The sequence below is a fragment of the Hipposideros armiger genome, unplaced genomic scaffold, assembly GCF_001890085.2.
Source record: "Hipposideros armiger isolate ML-2016 unplaced genomic scaffold, ASM189008v1 scaffold_31, whole genome shotgun sequence".
Lineage (NCBI taxonomy): Eukaryota > Metazoa > Chordata > Mammalia > Chiroptera > Hipposideridae > Hipposideros > Hipposideros armiger.
Window position 1 is genome coordinate 4561869 of NW_017731381.1, and position 21983 is coordinate 4583851.

At 51.5% G+C, this 21983-nt stretch overlaps 2 protein-coding genes across 3 annotated transcripts; both read right to left on the reverse strand.

Moving 5' to 3' along the window:
• Positions 1-6: 6 nt before the first annotated feature.
• KCNS1 (potassium voltage-gated channel modifier subfamily S member 1) lies at positions 7-7044 on the reverse strand. Of its 2 annotated transcripts, XM_019637064.1 has the most exons (5): positions 6987-7044; positions 5997-6103; positions 5047-5316; positions 3725-4767; positions 7-1409 (listed from the first exon to the last, which is right to left on the reverse strand). In XM_019637064.1, exons 3-5 carry the CDS (start codon positions 5105-5107, stop codon positions 939-941), a joined length of 1575 nt encoding a protein of 524 aa, XP_019492609.1. In that variant the 5' UTR covers positions 5108-5316; positions 5997-6103; positions 6987-7044; the 3' UTR covers positions 7-938. The 2 variants fall into 2 exon arrangements, with proteins under 2 accessions (XP_019492609.1, XP_019492610.1); XM_019637065.1 differs by lacking the exons at positions 5997-6103; positions 6987-7044 and having other exon boundaries at positions 5238-5313.
• An 8627-nt stretch (positions 7045-15671) lies between these two features.
• Positions 15672-20974, reverse strand: WFDC5 (WAP four-disulfide core domain 5). Its single transcript, XM_019636926.1, has 4 exons — positions 20890-20974; positions 16336-16476; positions 16107-16247; positions 15672-15751 (listed from the first exon to the last, which is right to left on the reverse strand). Exons 1-4 carry the CDS (start codon positions 20972-20974, stop codon positions 15747-15749), a joined length of 372 nt encoding a protein of 123 aa, XP_019492471.1. The 3' UTR covers positions 15672-15746.
• Positions 20975-21983: the final 1009 nt, after the last annotated feature.

The window sequence follows — 21983 nt, forward strand, 5'->3', positions numbered from 1 at the left end:
TGCCTCCTCTGCTCCATTTGGCTTTCCTCTCCCTCTGGGCCCAGACGGTGGTCATTTGACAGATGGGCTGAAATCTGGAGATGGGGCAAGGACTTGTTTCACACATCAGGTCCCATAGCTGGGTCTAGACTTCAGGTCTCAGGCCAGGGCCCCTATTTCTGTATCTCAAGCCAGCCCTGGGAGGCAGCCACAGGACTACTGCTTAGCAAATCTTGCACGTCAGCTAAGGAGGCAGCTCCCTCTTCCTCCCTCCCAGACCTCAGCCTGGAGAGCTGACTCCTGTTGGAAGCTCCTGGGGAAGAACCGCAGCTGAGGTCTAGGGCTCCTACATCTAAATCCCATCTGATCCTTTCCCTGGCTCTAACAGAGGGTTTCTAACTCTAAGGATCAACCCCAGGGATCCATGAACCCACTAAAACCCCACGCGAACTTTGTGAGGGCAGAAGACAGATTGGGAGGAACATTGTTTTGGCAGACGAACAGGCACGCATTCCAAACCTGACTCCATCGCTTCTAGTTGCATGACATTTGGGCAAGTCAGTGCACCTCACCAAGCCTCAGTTTGATCCTCTGTGAAATGGGGATAATTCTTCTCCTGCAACATAGGACCAAATAGGATCTGGCTAATAGACAGCAGGTGCTCAGGAACTGTTAGCATCCTTTCAACTTTCTCCCTCTTGCTCATGCTGCTTCCCGGATGGCTTGGAGGTTTGTTTATAAAGGTCTCTGGGTCACCCTCCAGGCTCACACAATCTAGGGTAACACTATCCTGCCCTGGGCCTTTGGAGGAAGGGACTTGGCCTCTGGGTGTCATTTCTCAGGCCAGCATGAGTGATCAGAGCAGTCATGCGACCATGAAGAACTTACACAGGGGAAGAATTTCTGCTCCGCTGCAGCTGACTGTAGGCGTGTGGGAAAGGGGATATGGAGCCCTGGTTTTAAGAAATCTGAGAGTTTGGAGGCCCACTGGGGTCCGGGGCCTCCAGGTCTGTAGACCTTCCCTCCTGGGAGGTCTCGCGGGATGTTTCCAGAGACGCCTCTGACACCCCATCAACGCTGCTCAGCAAGTCCTCAAACTCCCGGTGGTCACTGTTGCGCACAGCAGCTTCCAGAGCCTTCTGGCGCCGGTAGAAATGGGAGAACTTGTTGAAGATGATGGTGATGGGGAGTGCTACCACCAGGATGCCCCCTAGAATACAGCCCGAGGCTGCCAGCTTGCCAGCCACCGTCACCGGCACCACATCCCCGTAGCCCACCGTGGTCATGCTCACTGTGCCCCACCACCAGCAGGCCGGAATGGTGTCAAAGCCCACGTCCTCCTCCTTCTCAGCTGTGTAGGCCACACCGGAGAACACTGACACACCCACAGCCAGGTAGAGCAGTAAGATGCCCACCTCACGGTAGCTGTGCTGGAAGAGAACAGAGGAAGCCAAGTCAGAGCTAGGTGGGCTTACAGACCTGCTATTGGGCATATGGGGAAACTGAGACCCAGAGTAGCAGGGACAGGCCTGAAGTCACAGAGCAAGGTTGAGCTGGTGCCAAGGCCCAGGCCCCCTGACTCTAAACTAAGGTCTTTCAATTACAATAAGCAGCAAAACTCCCTGGGGCTGAACACACAAGCCTGATTTCCGTCGTCCAAGGTGCCTGCCTGAGCCACAGCTGTTTCTTCTAATGCGGGAGGCACTGGTGGCACCAGCCAGTTAATGAAAAGCTTGTGATTTTTACACTGTTGCAGAATCAAGAGAGAACCATAGTTTATATTCCACAAAGCAGATTTGGTTTCATGTACTTTTGGCATTTCTGATAAGTACAAAAATGTGTTCTGCCTCTCAGGGAAGCTGAGAGGATACACACGGATACACACACATACACACATTCCCCAGACCACCCACTGAATGCACTTGCCTATGGGAGTGTATATTTGCTCTGTCTCTAGGGCAGTGGTTCTCAGGCAATTCTGCCCCCACAGGGGACATTTGACAATGTCTGGAGACATTTTTGGTTGTCACAACTGGGACAGGTGTGTTACCGGCATCTAGTGGATAGAGGCTAAGGATGCTGCTAACCATCCTACAGTGCACAGGACAGTCCCACAACAAAGAATTTTCTGACCCAAATGTTAATAGAGGCTGAGAACCCCTAGTCTAGAGCAGGGCCTCCCAAACTGTAATATGTAACTGTAATATGTAATATGTGGAGGAATCATGCAGAGATCTTGTTTAAAGAATTCAGTTGAGGAGGTCAGGGATTCTGTGATTCTAGCAAGCTTCCAGCTAATGAGAAAGCCGCTGCCGCTGCCAGGGACCTTGCTTTGAGTAGCAAGGCTCTCATCTGGAGTCTTACACCTGTGTCTTGAACCTTGGCAGCCTCCATCCATACTCTTCTCCCTCCTTGCAGCAAAAGCTGGTAGCATCGGGCCTTGGCTCCTTGTCTGGTAGAGGCAAGGCAGAGTTCTGGGTGGAGGGATCGTCCCTGGAGAGATGCTGAGTTCAGGGGGTCTGGCTAATGGAATGCTCTGTACCTGCCCAGCACCCTAGCACGCTGCCCACCTAACCCTGCCTGCACCCAGCATCCTGGGCTGCCCTGCTGTTATAGAAGGACGTGCAAAAGGCTTTACTAAGCCGTGGGTGGAAGGGGAACTTGAGAGCACCTTCTAGGAATCCTTAGCAGGGTTACATGGGGCTCTAGGAGAAAGAACATGAGGTGCTGCAGTCAGGCATTGCTGGGTTCTTCTCTAGGCTCTGCCACTTACTGAGGAACTTCTGACAAGTCCTGTCACCTCCTGGTGCCTCAGTTTCCACATCTGCTAACTAATGACAATAATACTTGCCCCTGCTTAAACCCCTCATAGGCTCCCCTATTCCCTCAGGATAAAGTCCAAAATCCCGGGCCAAGAGTTCATGCCCTTCAATACCCTCTCCCATTCACCTCTTTAACCTCATCAATTGGTACCCCTTCCCTCCGTGTCCCCCTCCCAGCATTCATCCTGTCCTCTCTTCAGGCCTTTGTCCAAGCTGTTCACATGTCCTCCCTCCCCAAACCAAGCTAATTTCACCCGCTGAAGGGTAGGCTCGCCAGGGCAGTGATTCGCCCTCAGTGCAGGGCCTGGCACAAGGAGGGTGCTCAGTAAATTGCAACCAGGCCTAAAAAAGCCAACCCTTCAACTTCAGGTTCTTCATCTACGGGAAGGGAGTAAATAATAGCATCTTCCTGAGGAAGTTGTCTTGAGGATCAATAATGGATATGAAATTGGCACAGAATTAGCACTTAGCGTTAGCTCTGGGGCTATTGCTAGACTTGGCCTATTAAGGGTGACCTACGCTATCTGTGCCTCCTGATGTCAGAAGAAAGGCTCAGTGGAGAAGCCAGTTAGCATCTTGCTTTGCATATTCTTGTGCTATGTTTATTTGGTGATTGACAGGTAGAGCAACAGTGACCTTTGTCTTTTTTTCTTTTTTAATAAAGACCAACAAAGCGCTGCCTCTGTTTTCTCCCCCTGGGAAATAGAGATAACCAGAAGCCCTTCCTTACTGGGCTGTTGGGAAGGTCAGACTGGACCTGAAATGTACAATCGGTCTCTAGCCCTGTGCCTGGCACAAAGGATGTCGTTTCAGTTCACTGTGTGCCTGGACTTTTAACCTGCTAACCTGCTAAGTTCACCTGCTAACCTGCCGGATGGTTACACCACCTGCTCCCCCTTGACTCCCAACCTCAGAGGCCCTACCTTGAGCGTGGCGCCCAGCGATCGCAGCCCCGTGGAGTGGCGCGCCAACTTGAGCACGCGGAAGATGCGCATGAGGCGGAACACCTGCACCACCTTGCCCAGGTCGCCGAGCTCCTCGCCGCCCGTGCCTCCCTGGTCGCCAAGAGCCGCTCCAGCCATCAGCGTTAGATAGAAAGGCAGCACCGACACGATGTCGATGAGGTTGAGGGGGTGGCAGAAGAAGTTACGCGTGCTGGGCGCCAGCAGGAGGCGCGACGACACCTCGAAGCTGAACCAGGCGATGCAGAAGTACTCCAAGCGCCGCAGCACAGGGTCGTCGCGCACCTCTTCCGGGCTGCGGCCCGCGGCCACCGCAGCCGCGGCGGCCTCCGCTTCGCGGGCCTGGTACTCAGGCAGGCTGTGGATGCACATAGCGGCGATGGAGGCGAGCACCACGCCGATGGAGACGCAGCTGAAGAGCTTGCTGGGCAACGAGTAGCCCGGGTTCTCCATGGTAAGCCAGAGGCGGCGACGCAAGCGGCCGCAACGCGCCGCGCCGTAGCGCGCCAGCTCGCGCTGCACGTCGGAGATCTCGCCGGGGCTCGGGTCCACGCTGCTCGGCGCATCGCTGTCCTCGTCCCAGGCGCGCGGCCGCGCCACGCGCCGCTCCTGGTAGCGCGCGCGGCAGCACGTGGCCAGCGCGCTCTCGCCCAGGCCCCAGTAGTCGGCCTCCTGACCGAAGGCGAAGACGCACAGCTCGTCGAGCACGTGCAGGTGGCCGGTGCGGTAGAAGTGCAGCAGCCCGAGGAAGAAGCCCGGGTGCCGGTCGAAGTAAAACTCGCGTGCCGTCGCGTCGTAGTCGTCGCACAGGCGCCGCGCCTGCTCCTCGGACGCCGCGGCCTGCAGGCGGCCCAGCCGCGTGCCCGGAAAGCGCGCCAGGGCGCGCGCGCTGAGCCGCCGCCGCACGCCGCCCACGTTCACGCGCAGCGCCTCGTCGCTTCGCCTCCAGGGGACCCTGGCGCCGGGCCCCGGGGACTCGCTCACCATGGCTGGAGCGCGCTGGTCTGCGGACATGGGAGGGGCGTGCTGAGGGGCGGTCTCCGAGCCTCCCTTCCAGGAAGACCCGAGTTCAAATCCCCTGCCCCATCCACCAGCCAGGGGTATTGGAGGCGCGGTGTGAAGCGTCTGGCATGCAGTAGGCGCTCATAGGTATCAAGTGCTCTCTGAACTCAAGAGTCAGGCTTGGGTTTGACCAGCCCTCACTTCCCAACTGGGGGACTTTGGCCAAGTCACTGGCCCTCCCCACCCCCTTTTCACTGGCATAAAACAAATGCTGAGTCTACCTTGGAGGATTATGAAAGTGGTTGAATGGCAGGATGTCCTGGCCCCTGGGAGAGTGCTCATACAGGATGTTTCCCCTTTCCAGACAAACTTAGATGTTCGTATCCCAGAAGTCTACTGTGGGATCTCGGACGCTCCAGCACTCTGAACCTGTTTCCTCCGCAGCGAGACGAGGATAGCGATGCTTCTTTACCACCCGGGGTTGCTGGGAGAATCGCTGCAGACCCGTAGTTCTCTGAGTGTGTTCCCTGGACTAGCAGCAACAGCATCACCTGGAAGTTTGTCAAAGATGCAAATTCTCAGCCTGCTCTAGACTTGCTGAATCAGAAACTCAGGGGATGCGTCCAGCCGTCTGAGTTTAAGAAGCTTGAAGGGTGATTTTGACGCATGAGAGCCATTGGCTTACACTATCCATAGTCAGTCACACTGAACTTTGCCTTTCTTGTGTGACCATAGGCAAGTCATGCCACCTCTCTGAGCTTCTGTCGAGTGGAGATAAAAATATCCACCAACAACTGTGGTTAAAAAGGTGAGATGAACTAATGTCTTTATTGGGCCTGGCTCCCAGAAGAGGTTAAAGGAATTATCCACCTGTTTCACTGTCTCCCGGTGTCAGGCAAACCTGGGTTTATCTCCATCCCAGATGCACCTGGTGCCTTAAGGCAGCTACTTTTCTACAGGTCTCAGTTTCCTGCACAGTGAATAGCACCTGCCGTCAAGGAAGACTGGAGGATCAAGGTAGGGTATGGAAGGCTCAGCCTTAGTGGAAGCTCAGGAAATCCTGCCACAGCCCGCTGTTTCTAAGCTCTGCTGTTTCTAACCTCCTGACCTCGGCAGTGCCATCTACTGTGGGTTCAGTAAGGCCTTCTTCCCCGGCTGGATGGGGATTGAGTGTACAGAAAGCAGTTGGCCCAGTGCCTAGCAAGGATTGAATGGAGTGCCCTTCACTTACCCTGTGCGTTGGTGTTAAGCAGGTCGGGGTTTCATCCTTAGCTCTGTCACTTGTGTGACCGCAGGCCAGTGTCAGTCTCCTCCCGCTCTGGGCTTTCGCTCTCTTATCTATAGAATGAGGACAACAGCACTTCAGGTTGAAGGGTTATCATTGAGTATGTGTGCAAAGCCCCTGGAACACAGTAGGTGCTCAGTAAATGTTAATCCCTTGCGTGTCTCTCTGGTCAGGCCTGGGTTCCAATTCTGAGCCTGCCGCTTACTGTTGACCTTGAGCTGATCCATCCCCTCCTCTGAGCTTCAGTCTCCCCATCTGTAAACTGGAGGACATATCCTTTCCCTGAGAGATTATGAGGCTTACATGAGGCAAGATGTTTATCAGCAGCACAGTCCCTGGAATATAAACTCGGCACACTAAACACATGTGGGCTACAGCTGCCCTCCCACCCCTCCGCCTGGACTTGGCATCCAAAAATGAAGCTTCTAATTCCAGTTCCATTACCCCATTAGCTGCTGCACCATAGGCAAATCTCCTCTCTCTGGATCGCACCTTCCTGCTCTATGAAATGAGAGAATTAATTCAACAAACTTTCCCCATCAAGAATCTGAGTATCAGCAAAAAAGATTAAGTGATTTGCCCAAGATTATCCAGCTCATCCATGGCACAGGCAATACTGGAAACTAGGTTTTGTGATTCAAAACCCTCTCCACACTTATTGTGATCACCTACTATGTGCTGGCCACTTCGCTGGGCAACATGTACTTTTCACTGAGTTGAGTCCCTACCCCAACCCTGCCAGGAAGGTTTTCTAATCCGCTTTACAGATGCGCCAACAGGACCAGCCCCAAAGCACGGTCATCCCACATTGCTACCTCCTTAGGGGTCTCACGAAAGGGGCACAGGCACCAGGAACCGGTGGCAGCCTCCGCCTGCCACTCTCGCAGCCCCGTCCCCTTCCCCAGACCACGCCCCTCCCGGAGGGAGGTCCCTTACCTGTCGCTGCCCCTCCGGAAGCCCCGAGGCTTGGAAGCCGCTGGCGCACCCGGGCCGGTCTCTGCCCCGGCGGCCCCGCCGAGCCTCGCTGTGCGGAGGCCCCGCTGCCCGCCCCCCCCTTCCCTGTCTTCCTCCGTCCCCCGCGGCTGAGGCCGCATCGATCGCTGCCGGAGAGGGAGGGAGGCCGGCCGCCGCAGGAGGCTGTGGTTTCTATTACTAAGTTGGGGGTGGGGGGATTTGGAGACTGGGCCCTACAGATGGGGCATTCCCCCAAGCCAGGGGACGAAGGGTCATCTAGGGGAGGGGTACCCGGTAGAGAAGGATTTCAGCTGGAGCTTCTCTGACAAAGGAACAACAGTGATAATAGCTTCCTAAGTTGGTGTGTGCCAGGCATTCTGCTTCAGTGACTTATCTAAGTTATATTGCTGACACAAACTTGACAGGGAGAAGGTCTTATGTTTCCCGTTTTCCAGAGGAGACCCAGTCACTTGCTCAGGGCTCAGCTAGGAGTTGTGGCCCCGGAATTAAACTCACTTTTTCCAACACTGCGGGAGGGCATCGGGATTAGGGAATTGGAGAAGATGGCCTCCCCCGCCTCCCTACCCCCCAACCACCACCACCACAATGAGCCCTGGGCTCTGCCTGAGCCGGCCAAGACCAGATTCTTCCCCTGCTGGTTGCGCAGCCTGGCACAGATCACTTTGCCCCCTGAAGCTCAGTCTCCCCACCTGCCCGCGGGTTCCTGATTCCCACCTTTCGGATGGGTTGTGAGCATAAGGGAGAACTGTGCCAAAGGGCTTTGTCAGTATTGCATAATCTACAAGCATTTATTGAGTGCCTATTGTGTACCTGGTTGGGGAGAGGTCCTGGAGGTTAGAACCTGGATACAAGGAAGGATTCCTACTTTACAAATATTAATTGCTATTAATGATAATAATGACCAACATTTATTGAGCACTTACCTTGGGCTAAGTATTCTACAGGTCTCATCTCATTTAAGCTGCAACTATAGCTGTGGGGCAGGTGCTATTATTATTCCAACCTCACAGGTAAGAATTGTAAGGCTTGGAGAGGTCAAGTGACTCTCCCAGGGTCATATAGCTCAGTTCTGAGTCCTCTAGACCATCACTGTCCAACAGCTGTCATGTGAGCCACACATCATTGAAAATGTTCAGATAGCCACGTTTTAAAAACGTGAAAAGAAAACAGATGAAATTAGTCTTAATGTATTTTATTTAATCCAGTATATCCAAAATATTATAATTTCAACATGGAATCAATAAAGAAATTATTAATGAGCTATTTTACATTTTCATTTTTGTATGAAGTCTTCAAAATTCACTGCATTCGGTTTTGTTTATTACTATGTAACAAATTACCGCAAACAGTAACTTAAAACAATACAAATTTATTTATTTATTTGTAATTATTTTTTAAGATTTTATTGGGGAATTGGGGAAGGGGAACAGTGTTGGGGAATTGGGGAGGGGAACAGAGTTGGGGAATGGGGGAAGGGGAACATTGTGTTTTTCCAGGACCCATCAGCTCCAAGTCAAGTTGTTGTCCTTCAATCTTAGTTGTGGAGGCCACAAGCTCAGCTTGAAGTCCAGTTGCCGCTTTCAATCTAGTTGCAGGGGGCCGCAGCCCACCATCCCATAAGGGAGTTGAACCAGCAACCTTGTTGTTAAGAGCACATGCTCTAACCAACTGAGCCATCCAGCCACCCGTTGGCAGCTCTGTAGCAGCTCATCGCGGATGCAGCTCACTGGCCCATGTTGGAATCGAACCGGCGACCCTGTTGCTCAGAGCTCGCACTCTAAGCAACTGCGCCATCCGGCCAGCCCCAATACAAATTTATTACTTCACAGTTTCTATAGGTCAAAAGTCTGGGCATGGCGTGACTGGATTCTCTATTCAGGGTCTCACCCGGTTGAAGTCAAAGTGTCAGCCAGGGCTGTGGTTCTCTTCCAAGCTCACAAATTATTGGCAGAATTCATTTCAATGTGGTTGTAGGACTGAGGTCCTCCTTCTCCTGCCAGCCATGTGCTGGGGATCACGCTCAGCTCCTAGAGGACCTCTGGTTCCTTACCATAGGGCCCCACAAGCAGTTCATCAGGAGGAGAATCGCTTTCTTCTAGGCACACCAGAGTGCTCACCTCCTCTTCTGTGACCAGCCAGAGAAAATTCTCTGCTTTTAAAGGACTCGCCTGCTTAGGCCAGGCCCACCCAGGACAATCTCCCCTTCGCTATACAACACACATTCACAGGTTCCATCTACACTCAAACATTACACATGGGCAAGGATCACTGGCAATCATCTTAGAACTCTTTCTACTACATCCACCTACAATAAATCTCACTAATCCCATTTCACATGCCCAGGAGCCACATGTGGCTAGTGGCTACCATATTGGACAGCTCAGCGCTAGGCTGTGTCACTGTTAGGTCTTCCCTAGGAGGAGCAGGAAGATGCTTAGTGATAACCTCGCCCAATTCCATCATTTTACCAACAAGGAAACTGAGGCAGATCTGCGCAGAAGCAGGTCTCCCGTTTCCTGGCCTAGTCGTCTGCCTGTGGCCTTCACGACCTCCAAAACTCAGGGACTTCCCCCTGGAATTGGAGAGGTTATTTCCAAAAGAGAAATGACAGACCTGTTTCCCAGGGGCAGGAGAAAATGGCATCAGGATATGGTTTTTGTCCCCAGATCATTCTGTGGGAGGTAACGAGTTTTAGATGAATTCGTGAGTGATAGGAGTGGGAAGAGGGGCATATGGGCCTCTGGGGCTAAAGGTATCAATGTCATGGATGGGCTGTCCCCCCAAATTCTCCTTCAGTCCCTGGGACTGAATGGACATCTGAACCCATGGGGTTTGACCCTAAAGAATAAGCTTGATGTTGCATAAAGTACAGAAATTTCTGGAATTAAGTAGGACCTGGGTATGGCAGGCAGCTTCAAGAATATCCCCCAGTGATGTTTGCCTTCTGGTATTTACACCCTTGTGTAACCCTTTCCCTTGAGTGTGGGCAGGACATCTTGATTTGTCTCTAATGGACAGAATATGACAAATGGACAGAATATGACAAAAGTGATGGAATGTCACTTTGAGGATGAGGTTACATAAGACCGTGACTTCCTGCTGGCTTTGATGAAGCAAGTTGCCATACTGGAAAGGCAAGGAAGTATGGGCGATTTCTGGCCAACAGCCAGGTGGGCGCGGAGGAATTCAATTCAGATGCCCTGCAGAAACTGGAACGCTGCCAACAGCCACATGAACTTGAAAGTGGATCCTTCTCCAGTTGAGGCTCAAATGAGACTCCAGCCCATACTAGCACCTTGATTTCAGCCTTGTAGGACCCGAAAGCTGAGGACCCCACTTAGCTGTGCCTGGATTCTTGACACACAGAAACTGTGAGATAAGAAATGTGTATTGTTTTGAGCTGCTACGTGTGTAGTAATTTGTTACTACAAATTACAAAAGTAGATAATTAGTACACTGGGTTTGAATCCTGCCTTTAACCACTAAACTGCTATGGGACCATGGGCCAAGTGATGTCTTTTCTTGAATTCGTATCTCCCTCATCTGTAGATTGGAGGCGGTACGTACCTTTCAGGGCTGTGGTGAGGAGTAGCACGTGCTGTTCCCCTCCATGAACAACTCTTCCTGCTCTTTCTTAACCCAGTATAGCAGTTACGATTTAATTTAGCTGCAAGCACAAAAGATGAACTGTAGTGGCTTAATCAGAGAGGAACTGAGTTTTATGGGGGAGTCTAGAGGTGGTGCAGCTGCCCATGGATGGTATTGAAGACCCAGCCTCCTTGTCACTTCCTCCTCCACTAGCCTTGTGTGGCCTTCATTCTAGTAGCAGATGATGTCAGAACTTTGCCCGTATCCCCTCGGATCCTTTTACCACTTCTGTGCACTGGCCCCTGGCATGCTTTCCCTGCCAACAGCTAGCATCTTTGTCAAAGGACTTCTGTAAGACTGCCGGAGCTGGCTATGCCCCCACACAGGGAGAACCTTAAATGCCCGGAAATTTATGTCTCCCCAGCCTGTAGTTCTTAACTGATGACTAAGGGGTTCAGAAGCATAAATGCTCCATCACCCTTGCCCCACAGGGACAACTCGGAAGAGTCACCTACACTTGTCCCTAGAATCCTCCTGTGAGACTTTGCTTGATGTCACACCTTAGTGGCCTTCTTCCTTTCCTGGTATACTTCTGCACTCCTATACCCATTTTTCCTGGGAGCATTTCCAAAACATCACCATCCTGTGAATCTTCATCTCAAGATTTGCTTCTGAAAACCTACCTAAGACAATCCTCAAGGTCACTAAATAGCTGTTCTGGTTGCAGCAGGCATGTTCCAGGAAGGACGAAGGGCAAATGAATGATGGGCAAAAAGGCTGAGTCTGTCTCATTTGTTAGGAAAACAATAGCTTTGTGGGAAGCCCCTCCCAGTAGACTACCCCTAACTTCTGATTGACTAGTCCTGGGTCACATGGCTATCCCTAGCTGCAAGGGAGCCTGGAAAGGAAATGACTTTTTAAAATTTAATTTACTTTTTAAATTTGAAGTATAATGTTCTTATAGGAAGCTGCACAAATCTTAAGTTACAGCTGAATTTGTTTTTTTAGAAATTTATGCATCCATTTGACTGCCACTCACGTCAAAATATAGAATGTCACGGGCCGGCCGAGTGGCGCGATGGTTAAGAACTGGCTTGGGATGCCAGAGGGCCCCGGTTCGGATCCCACATATGAGGGCCAGTGACACTGCCCTCCACAGCTAAGATGCTGAACAGCTCAACCTGGAGCTGGGCTGCTTTGAGTCGCCGGCGACGGCGTAGGCTGCAGCCCCTGTGGCAGTGGGTTGCCATGGGCTACCGTGTGTAGACAGCAGCCAGCGTGAGTGGCCAGCAGCCGCAGTGAGCGGCCGTCCAGAAACCGGCGACTGATCTGCCTTGCCCGGGAAGAGCGCGATGATGGTGCCAACTTGGGCCAGTGAAGCAACGTCCTCCACAACTAGACTGAAGAACAAAACGACAGCAACTTGTCTGTTCCCCTCCCCCAATTCCCCAGCACTGTTCCCTTCCCCCCGATACCCCAATAAAAATCTTAAAAATATATATATATATAGAATGTCACCAACATCCCAGTAGTTTGCGGGGGCAGGGGGTGGGCAAATATTTCTAACTGGAGACATTGCTGTTAGTAAGGAAGAAGGGGAGAATGGATGACTAGTAGTGTCATACTTGGCTGACTCCTACTAAGACTCTAGATCTTGGTTGGCTATCACCTCCTTCAGGAAGCCTTCTCTGGTCTCCAGGCTGAGTTAGGTCCCTCCAGGCCTCCCATAGTCTCCTGAGTTCCTCTAGTCTGATACATATCATGCACCTCTTGAATTAAAGTTTTGTCTCATCCTCTAGTGCACGAGCTCTGTGAAGACACAGCCTACAGCCTGTACTAAGTGCTCAGCAAACATTGATTGAGTGAGGGAGGAAAACAAGATTGGAGCTTGAGGGCCGGCTGAGTGGCGCGGTGGTTAAGAACTGGCTTGGGACGCCAGAGGGCCCCGGTTCGGATCCCACATATGAGGGCCAGTGACACTGCCCTCCACAGCTAAGATGCTGAACAACAGCTCAACCTGGAGCTGGGCTGCTGTGAGTCACCGGCGACAGCGTAGGCTGCAGCCCCTGTGGCAGTGGGTTGCCATGGGCTACCGTGTGTAGCCAGCAGCCGCAGTGAGCGGCCGTCCGGAAGCCGGCAACTGATCTGCCTCCCCCGGGAAGAGCGCAATGCTGGTGCCAACTTGGGCCAGTGAAGCAACGTCCTCCATAACTAGACCGAAGAACAAAACAACAACAACTTGTCTGTTCCCCTTCCCCCAATTCCCCAATTAAAAAAAAAAAAAAAAAGACTGGAGCTTGAAAACCCAGGCTCTTACCCCAGGTGTCCAACCTCCCAGGAGACTTTCCCGAAGGGCGATGGAGACAGGCAGCAGAGATGGAGCTGGACGGGCTGGAATTCGGTAACTGAGGACACAGCTGGCACGGCACAGACCAATGCACAGACCTAATGGAACAGGTCGTGAGTTAGCGAGGAAGCTGAGCAGATGACTCTAGAATGGCCTGTGTAGATGCTGCCACCGATAGCCAGAGAAGCCATGACCTGTGACCTGCCACCTCCTGCTGCTGAAGGACACTAGCCCTGAGGACAGCCACGGGCCCCTTAGCAGCTCCTCCTGGGGCCCCTTAATTTTTTTCCTGATGCCTTTAAAAAGAGAAACCCAAAGCAATGAGCAGTGAACCAACAAGCTCGGGTTCCAGTTGCCTAGAATTGAGGATGGTCCCTTAACCTTCTTGGGTCTTTGTCATCTCCATTTTTCAGATGTGGAGATGGTCTGTAGGGCTGGGAGGAATTTCCAAAAGAATGTAATTACTGTGGTCAGTTAAGGTTATAAGCTTTCGCGTCAGACTCCTTGGGGCTGAATCCTAGCTTTACTAATTATAAGCTGTGCAACCTTGGCCAAATTAACCACTTCATGCCCCAGTTTCCCCATATGTGCAAAAACTATAAAGCCTACATAGTGCAGCTGTGAGGATTTAATGAGATTATACATGTAAAGTAATTTAAATGACTTCTGGCACAAGGTAAGTGTGCTGTAACTTTAACAGTTGCTGATTTTATCCCTATCTAAGGAGGCACATGGGATGGTTTAATCCTGGCTATTTCACCTCTAACTGGAAATTTTGGACAAGTCACTTATCTCAAAGCCTGTGTTTCTTCATTGTCAAGCTGTTACAGGATGGACAAATGAAATCATGTTTTCAAGTGTAAGGCATAGAGTGGGCATTCACTAAAGAATAATTGTTATCTGAATTAGACAAGCTCTAAGTGAGATAAATCTGTAACAAACAAGCCCCAAATCTCACTGGCTTCCGGTCACAAACATGGATTTCCCTCTTGCAAGTTGAAGGATTGGCTGGGATAGCTCCACCTCCCCCAGGTGTCTTTCATCCTGAGAACAGTGGCATCTGGGCAAGCTCATCTCATGGCAGAGGGTGGAAGTTGCAAGAAGCTGTCACCTTGCCTTGAATTGCCACTTGCATCCACATCCCTTTAGCCAAAACAAGTCCCAGAGGCAAGCCCCAAATCACTCACTGGGCCATAGATGTATAATCTCCCTCAGGGAGGGAAGGGTGATTGTGGGCAAACAGCACATGTACAGTATTATCTGTTAAGCACCTGAGTTTTATAGATGGGGAAACTGAGGTCCAGAAAGAGTAAGGGAAACATTCACTTTCACAGGGAATCAGTGACCTCGAATTATTCCCCTCTCCTCCCTCCTAGGCCTCACCTTGTATCCACATATAATTAGCATTTGCTGCTTTTGAACCAACAGCTCCGGCATCTGAACCCTACAACAAGGACAGTGGCAGTGAGGAAGTAGAGTTCTTTCCAGAAGTGCAGTGTCACTCACCTGTGACCACACTGCAAGGTCAAGGGAACAAGGAAGACCTAGGATTCCCAGTTCGCCTCCACTGTTGACTGTCCAGCCCCAGATTCTATCAGAACCCAAGAGGCGAGTACAGCAGGGAGCAATCCACCGGCTTCCTTCCCTCTCCCAAGCGAGTCCTGGGTAAAAGGGACAGTCATGAATCCAGCTAGCTGGGTCCAGAAATATCCATTGTGTTGGCTGTCATTCCCTCTCATTAGGTCCTGACTGCAGACCAGGCTCTCAAGATATCAAGGTGAGTGAGGTCTTGTCCAGTGGTGGAGACAGACCCACCCCCAAAATAATGACATCCCAGCTGCTCAAGCAACATGTCCCCAAATATGGAGCGATTTGAAGTGTCCTTAGGGTGTACCTGGATGCAGCCTTATACAACACTGACTCCTGGAGTGAGAAAGCTCCTCTCTTTTCAGTCCTTCTGCTTATATTACATCAGGAAGACCATCTCAGGTTAGAGAACTGTGCCTTTAACATCTCTATAACCCTTACCAACCTTCATTTATTACAACAAACAGAAAGCAGGCTTCAGGCTCACAGTCTTGGCAGGTGGCAGTATCTAGCTAGAATTTAATAACGTTATTTAATGTTGCTTAATCAGACATGATTTTAATGGAACTTAGCTGTTTTCATTGCATTTGCTTTTATAATTTTAATCTATTTGTGGCAAGTGAGCCTGCTTGTCCCATTTACAAGTGATATCAAGTTTTTCTTTTGAAGTAAATTTATTTATATACAAAAGTGAGTCCATTTAAGGAAAAACATTAGACAAATAAGAGTGCAGGCAGAACACAAGGTATTATGATGCTATTTGGCAAGTATGGTAAAAACTGTGAAAGGGGTATGTGAACAGGCTGATGTTTGGGAAACTCTGCTAGAACATAACAACCTGGGGGAGGGGTCAGGACCCCATGAGGAGAAGCCTACCCAAATTGAGCATTTTAAGTGGAAAAACCCAGGTACAAAGAGATGTGAAAGTGGGTGTTGGGAGGATGAGCAGCTCAGTGTGGCAGTGGTACAGAGAGGAACCCCTTTGAGGTCTGACTCTGAACCTTGACTCCCAGAAGGAAAAACCAGGAGTGGATGGGCTGCAGGGGAGGTGACAGCAGATCAGTGTTTATCAAAGGGTTGGAACCGTTGCTGGCAGAGATGGTGCTGTCTGGGTGGCAGAGTCCCAGGCCCCTCCATCGTCATCTCTTCCTGCTGGGAACCCCATCCTGAGGTTCAGAGCCATGGATCCTAAACCAGAATTAGCCTGAGGAGAGAGAAAGAAAGGGCTAACCTCCTTCCCTAACAGGGCTCTGAGTTCTGGGCTTGATCGCCCATCCGGACCCCATCAGCCCAGCCCTGGCGGCCCTAAGGCAGGACTCCCCACCCTCCTTCACAAGGGCAGATTAAAGCTTAGAGTTGTGGTCCAGGGGACACAGCAAGTTCACGAAGAGAACCAAGGATCCCCAGTTCCTCCATCGCCCTAACAGGACCCTTTCTACCCCATCTACTTCCCCCAATTCTGGTCACAGGGGGGACCAGCCTCCTGGAAAGGTATGCCGCTAAGCTTGTGGAACTAGAAGGCTATCTTAGAGCTGGGGCCCAGCACACAGGAGCCATACCTCCGACAGGGCTTCGGCAGTCCCGGCCGCAGGCGCCGAGGCAGCACCGACTATTGCCCCGGCAGTCTGAGTCGTTGTGACACAGGTGCTGAATGGGGCTGAGGCAGTAGAATCGTTCCTCCGGGCAGGTGCCCAGCTTAACTGCAACACAGGGGCTTAGGTGAGCCCTGCCTGTGCCCTGGCCCTGGGGCTCGGGGCTTGGGCAGTCAGCAAGGTGGGTTATACTTACCTGCAACCCTACGGACGCACTGGCGGAAGCAACTTTGGGAGCAGCACTTCATCTTTGAGGGACACTGGCTATCATCTACGCACTGGTCAGGCACCGACTGGAGGCAGGGCCCATCGTCCGGTGGACATCCCCCAGATTTCACTGTAAGAGAACCCCCCAAATCTTGCAGCTGGAGGCAGTTCAGAGTGAAGTAATAAGCAATGACCTGGGAATCACAAGCTCTGAATTCTCCGCCCCTTAGTTCTTGCCTGTCCTTCGGCAAGTTATAATTTTTATTTTGGGGGATGGATTTGCTTTTATTTATTTATTTTTATTTAGGGTTTTGTTTTAAAATTGAGATATGACTGACATCTAACATTATATTAGTTTCAGGTGTACAATGTAATAATTCGATATTTGTATTTATTGCAGAGCGATCACCACAAGAGGTCTAGATAATATTTGCCACCATACATTGGTAAAAATTTATTTTTCTTGTGACGAAACGTTTAAGATCTACTTTCTTGGTAACTTTCAATGTGCAGTACAGTATTATTAACTGTTGATACCGTGCTGTATATTACATCCCCAGGGCTTATTACTTTATAACTGGAAGTTTGTACCTTTTGAGCCCCTTCATCCATTTCACCCACCCACCCCATCCCTCCACTCTGGCAACCACCAACCTGTTTGTTTGTTTTTTATTTTATTTTATTTATTTGTTTGTTTGTTTGTTTGTTTACTTTTTAGCTGAGCCATCCTGCCGCCTATTGGTGGCTCAGCGGCAGCTCAGCTCAGGCCGGGAATCAAACCGGCAACCCTGTTGCTCAGAGCTCACGCTCTTGAGTGAGCTCAACCAACTGAGCCACTCGGCCGGCCCTTTGTTTGTTCCACGTATAAGTGAGGTTATATGGTATTTATCTTTCTCCGTCTGCCTTATTTTACTCAGCATAATGCCCTGTAGGTCCATCCATGTTGTCACAAATGCCGTAGAGATTTTTGTTTTCTGTTTTTTAACTCCAAGCCTCCATTTTCTGTCTGTGAAATGGGAAGCCGGACTCCTTCCTTCCCATCTGGTTTGAGACTCAGACGACATAAAGTTTAGGGAAAAATGAAGTCCTACGTCTCCAGCTGTGCCACAAGGCCACACCTGGCCTGGCCCCTGCCTGTCTCTGGCCTCACTCTCTGTGGCTCCTGACCCACTCCAAGCCGCTTCTCTCTGCTTGGCCTTGCGTTGGCTGTGCCCTTTGCCCGGGGCTCTGCTACACCCCATGTGTCAGGTCTCAGCTGAAACACCCCACCCAACACACTCCCAAAGGAGCTTTCCTTCAGTTTGTGGCTGCCTCTGTTTGTCTGCTTCTCTCACTTGACTAGAGGCTATGAGAATAGACCCCCACTGCCTGCTTTGCTCACCATTAAGCTGAAGCACAGCCCTTGAACAAAACACTAGGGGCTTAGTGACTATTGGAAAGAAAGGGTTTTGAAGCGAGAGCCAGCATCACAGGTATGTCAGCTGTTGGCATCCCGGTGCATTGTCACACAGCCACAGTCGGCCACATCTACACTGGGTTTGTCACTGTTGCAAGTGGCACAGAGATCTGTATTAACTCGGTCTTTCAGACAGTCTCTCAATGGCTCTAGAAAGTTCTGTCTGGGAGCTTACCAAGCTACTCTTCTTGTTAGGATTTTAGGCCATTTCCAGACTTTATGCAGGTTGGCATCAGTATCATCCTCCATTTAGAAGGAGGAATTGGGGCTTGACTCAGAAGGAGGACTCTGAGACCTCATCTCCCCGGGGGCGGGTGCTTCCTCTGACCTACACACCTCTCTACCCTGGCCGCCACTGAGCCCTGGGGACCAGGACTGGTCCCAGGCCTTCCCTTCAGCCTGGCATCTGAGAACAGGTTCCAGGACCCCCAGCAGCAGCTGGATACAGTGCTGTGACTTTACCTTGTGCCCACCTTTCCCCTCCAGCCCCGGACTGGGTACTGGCTGCACACATAGTAGGCACTGTGCTTATACAGTAAGTGCTCAAAGTCAACTTCCCTTGTGCCATTGGGTTGGCTTAAACTGAAGTGCTGTCCCCTGCTGGAGAAAGAGCAGCTTAGCCTGTGGGGGAGCCCCCTTCACTGATTAGCCTCTCCTTCCCAGGCTGGGGGTGCTGAGTGTCCAGGGTATAACCCTGGCCAGAGGGGCTCAGGCCTCAAAGAGTGGGCCTGACCGAGCTGCCTGTATTCAAAGCGGGAGCTCCCTGCGGGCTGGGTGGATCAGGCCATGGTGCCAGGGAGAGCTTCTGGGACCAGGACCTGAGTCTTGAGGAACAGAAAGGCAGGAAGGGAGGATGAAAACTGGTGTTTCAAGTGGGGGAGAACCGGGGCAGCAACAGTGTGATGGAGGATAAGAGCCTGCAGTGTACAGGGACAGTGTGAGAGGGTCTGGGGTACACTCAAGTCTTCCTCTGCCTTTCCTTCCCTCCCCCCCAAATCCAGGTTCCCACAGCCACGTACACACACTGACAGCCACACAGCACATGCGTGACTCCTGGCTGTGCTGACTCAGAGGATGAGAGAGTCATACCCAGTCACAGTTAAATATACATATTTATGCACAAAGGCATTAATATGCATACATAGTCAAATATGCAAACACACTTAGATGTGTAACACAGTTAGCTATGGGCTTAACCACATGAAATGCTGATATTCAACTTTTTTGATCTACAAAAATGGCAATTTCACATGGTTTGACCTATACGTATACACACACACACATACACAAGATCATTATATGTATGTATAAATATAGACAGTCATGTACATAAGAACTGGGACATATGTACAGAGTGAAATATGCAGTCATACTGCCATATATACATGCCTATACACAGAAATACATATACACACAAGTTAACACATACTCAGACATACATAGTCATGTGTACGTGTCTGTAAACACATAGCATACATAGGATGTGAAGAGAGACGTGAATGTGCATACACAGTCTTCCGCACAATCATACGCACAGAGCTACACCAATACAATATAACCATTGAAAACACTTGTTAGGCACTTACTATCTACCAGGGACTGTACCAGGTTCTTTATGTCAGAGACACCCAGGCACATTTGAGTGTGTGGGAGGAACCTTATAAACAGAGGTAGCGGTGCTTCCACAGAAAATAAACCGAGACGTCCCTTCCCTCCACTCTGCCACTTCCCTCCAGTGTCTAAAATTCTACGGAGAGCCAGGCTGAGGTCACATGGGGAGAATCAGGGAAGGACGGAGATGCGATGAGTTTGGGGGAGGCAAGCGTGTTTTATTCCTCAAGACACCATCTACTCCTGAGAGAGAGGCATGACACCTCATTTTACAAGGACTAGGTTTGGGAGGTGAGTCTGCCTGATTCCAAAGACCTGCCCTCAACTGCCACCCTTGACCCTGACTCAGAGTCAGTCTTCGGCCTCTGGCAAGTGGTTTCCTAATGAGCCTCGGTTTCCTCATCTGCAAAATGGGAATAAAAATAGTTGTGACTTCACAGCATTGCAGCAAAGAGGAATGTGGCCAATGCAGCACAGAATGCAGCAAAGAAGAGGATGGCATATGAATCACAGCCAGCATGGGGTCTGGCCTTGGAACTTGCCAGCATCCTTCCCGCCTCAGCCTGGGGGCCCTGCCTCTGAGGGAGGCATCAGTGAGGCTAAAGGGGGCAAAGAGGATGCAGGGAACTGCTCCCCAGGGCCCTGTGGAGGACAGGACCTGTCCCCAAGGTGGAGCCGGGGCTGCACAGGTGTATGTAGGTCAAAGTGTTCCAGCCCCAGACAGGGTTGGAGGTGGAGGCCTCGCTCGGGTGGGGAGGCACCTGTCTAGCTACTCCAGCAGCCCTGGCCTCCCAGCCTCCCTCACGTGTTGATAGGTCAGCCCCAGCCTTTTGGGGGAGGCGGGGAGAAGAGAAGCAGGTAGATCCTCCCAACAGATCCCAGAAACCACACCCCTACTCGTTTTCAGAGTCCCTTCCACAGATTGGGCTGGGGGACAGAGAGGGCCTGAGAAGGATGGAAACAATATGGACAGGGGCCAAACCAGGCACAGGCTTGTTGGCCACAGAAGGCGACAGAAAGGGTCATCCCCCTGCCATGTGGACCCACAGACCCACACACCTCCATGGAGACAACCAGAGCAGTGGGGTACAGACAGGTTTGCTCCCCCCACCCCAGAGGCACAAAGATATATGTGTCCACAGAGACAGACGCATGCGTGCACCCACAGTCCCACACTCAAGCATGTAGACAGGCACAGACGAGCACCAAGAAACTGGCAGGGAGACGTTTACAGATGTAGACGTGGGCAGGCTGATGGGCACAAAGAAGCACAAACAACACGCAAGCTGCTGGAAGCACTAAGAAGCAGGCACCCACAGGCGCGCGCACGCGCGCGCACACACACACACACACGCACACGCGCGCGCGCACACACACACACACTCTCTGCATCGCCTGCCTCCCCCAAATCCTTACGCTCCCCAGAGAGGTAGAAACCACCAGGTCCCTGGAGCAGAGGAACCTACCCTCACTCACCTCTCTTCCTCCTGCCCGAGGCAGCGGGCAGCTGACTCCCCAAAGCCAGGAAGGCCACCAGGAGGAGGAGGCTCTGGGCCCTCATATTTCTGCTGCCGGTACCTATTAAGGTCAGGGCCCAGGGGCCCCTAAGTTAACTAACACCTGCGGCCTCCAGGAGGCAGCTGAGTAAAGGAAGGAAGGAAGGAGAGGGGGTGGATAGAGTGGTACGTGGTACGTGGTACGTGTCTGCCTCATCCTGGCCCCACCCCGCCTGCCCAAGAGCCTCAATGCAAGGATGCTTGTGCAAGAATTGATGATGGGTGGGTGCAGGACCAGGGTTCTGGGGGCTAGGCTCCAGTCCTGCCTGTATTGCTGATTGAGCTGTGATCTTGGGCAACCCTTGACCCTCATTGGGCCTCAGTTTTTCTCATCTCCATAATGGGTGAAGGTTGCTGAGTCACATACTCCCTCCTGGCTCTCAGATCTTGAAGCCCCAGCAATGGCTTAGACAGGAGATAGATGTCAGCTTTGAATGGCAAGGATTTGCCGAGCTCTGGGTGCCTAGGAAGCATTAGGGCTCGGGTCAGAGCTCCCTGCTAGAGAAGGCTGACCCAGGCTGCATGGTGAGTGAGGCCAGCCCTGGCCTCTCCTCTTGGGCGCTCATGGAAGGGAGAGAGAAAGAGAGAGAGAGCCCTGCCTTTGATGAGATCACCTCCAGTGGCATCTGGTAGTACTGCCCCCTGCCTGGCTCTGGCTCAGCTGTCAAGGGTGATTGAAGCACAGGCTTTTGATTTGGCTGAAGTTGCTGATCACAACAGATGTAGGTGGCCTCTGAGACCCCCTTCCCTGGCCCTAAGGGATTCTGAGCAAGAAAATCATCTCAGCCAAAGACCCCACCTTAGATTTCACATCATTTGGCTCCTATCATTTGGTGAAAGAGAGGCAGCTGGGGCTCAGAGTCCTAAAGGGCCCCAAGCAGAAACCCCACTGAACCACAGTACCGTACCAGGATGGGAGAAGGCCAAGACCATTCTCCCCACCTTCCTATTTGAAAGATGAGGAAACCATAGGCCAAGGACACACAGTTAATTTCTAAGCTGTGACTTCTGTCA

Excerpts from the sequence above, each read along its gene's own strand:
- WFDC5 (XM_019636926.1), bottom strand. The coding sequence starts at position 20,974 with ATGAGGGCCCAGAGCCTCCTCCTCCTGGTGGCCTTCCTGGCTTTGGGG. Across the intron at positions 16,477-20,889 it reads CTCGGGCAGGAGGAAGAGAG|TGAAATCTGGGGGATGTCCA; the intron begins GTGAGTGAGGGT and ends GTTCTCTTACAG. Across the intron at positions 16,248-16,335 it reads GTGCGTCCGTAGGGTTGCAG|TTAAGCTGGGCACCTGCCCG; the intron begins GTAAGTATAACC and ends CCTGTGTTGCAG.
- KCNS1 (XM_019637065.1), bottom strand. The coding sequence starts at position 5,313 with ATGCTGTTGCTGCTAGTCCAGGGAACACACTCAGAGAACTACGGGTCT. Across the intron at positions 4,768-5,237 it reads TCTCCCAGCAACCCCGGGTG|ACCAGCGCGCTCCAGCCATG; the intron begins GTAAAGAAGCAT and ends CCATGTCCGCAG. Across the intron at positions 1,410-3,724 it reads CGCTGGGCGCCACGCTCAAG|CACAGCTACCGTGAGGTGGG; the intron begins GTAGGGCCTCTG and ends GTTCTCTTCCAG.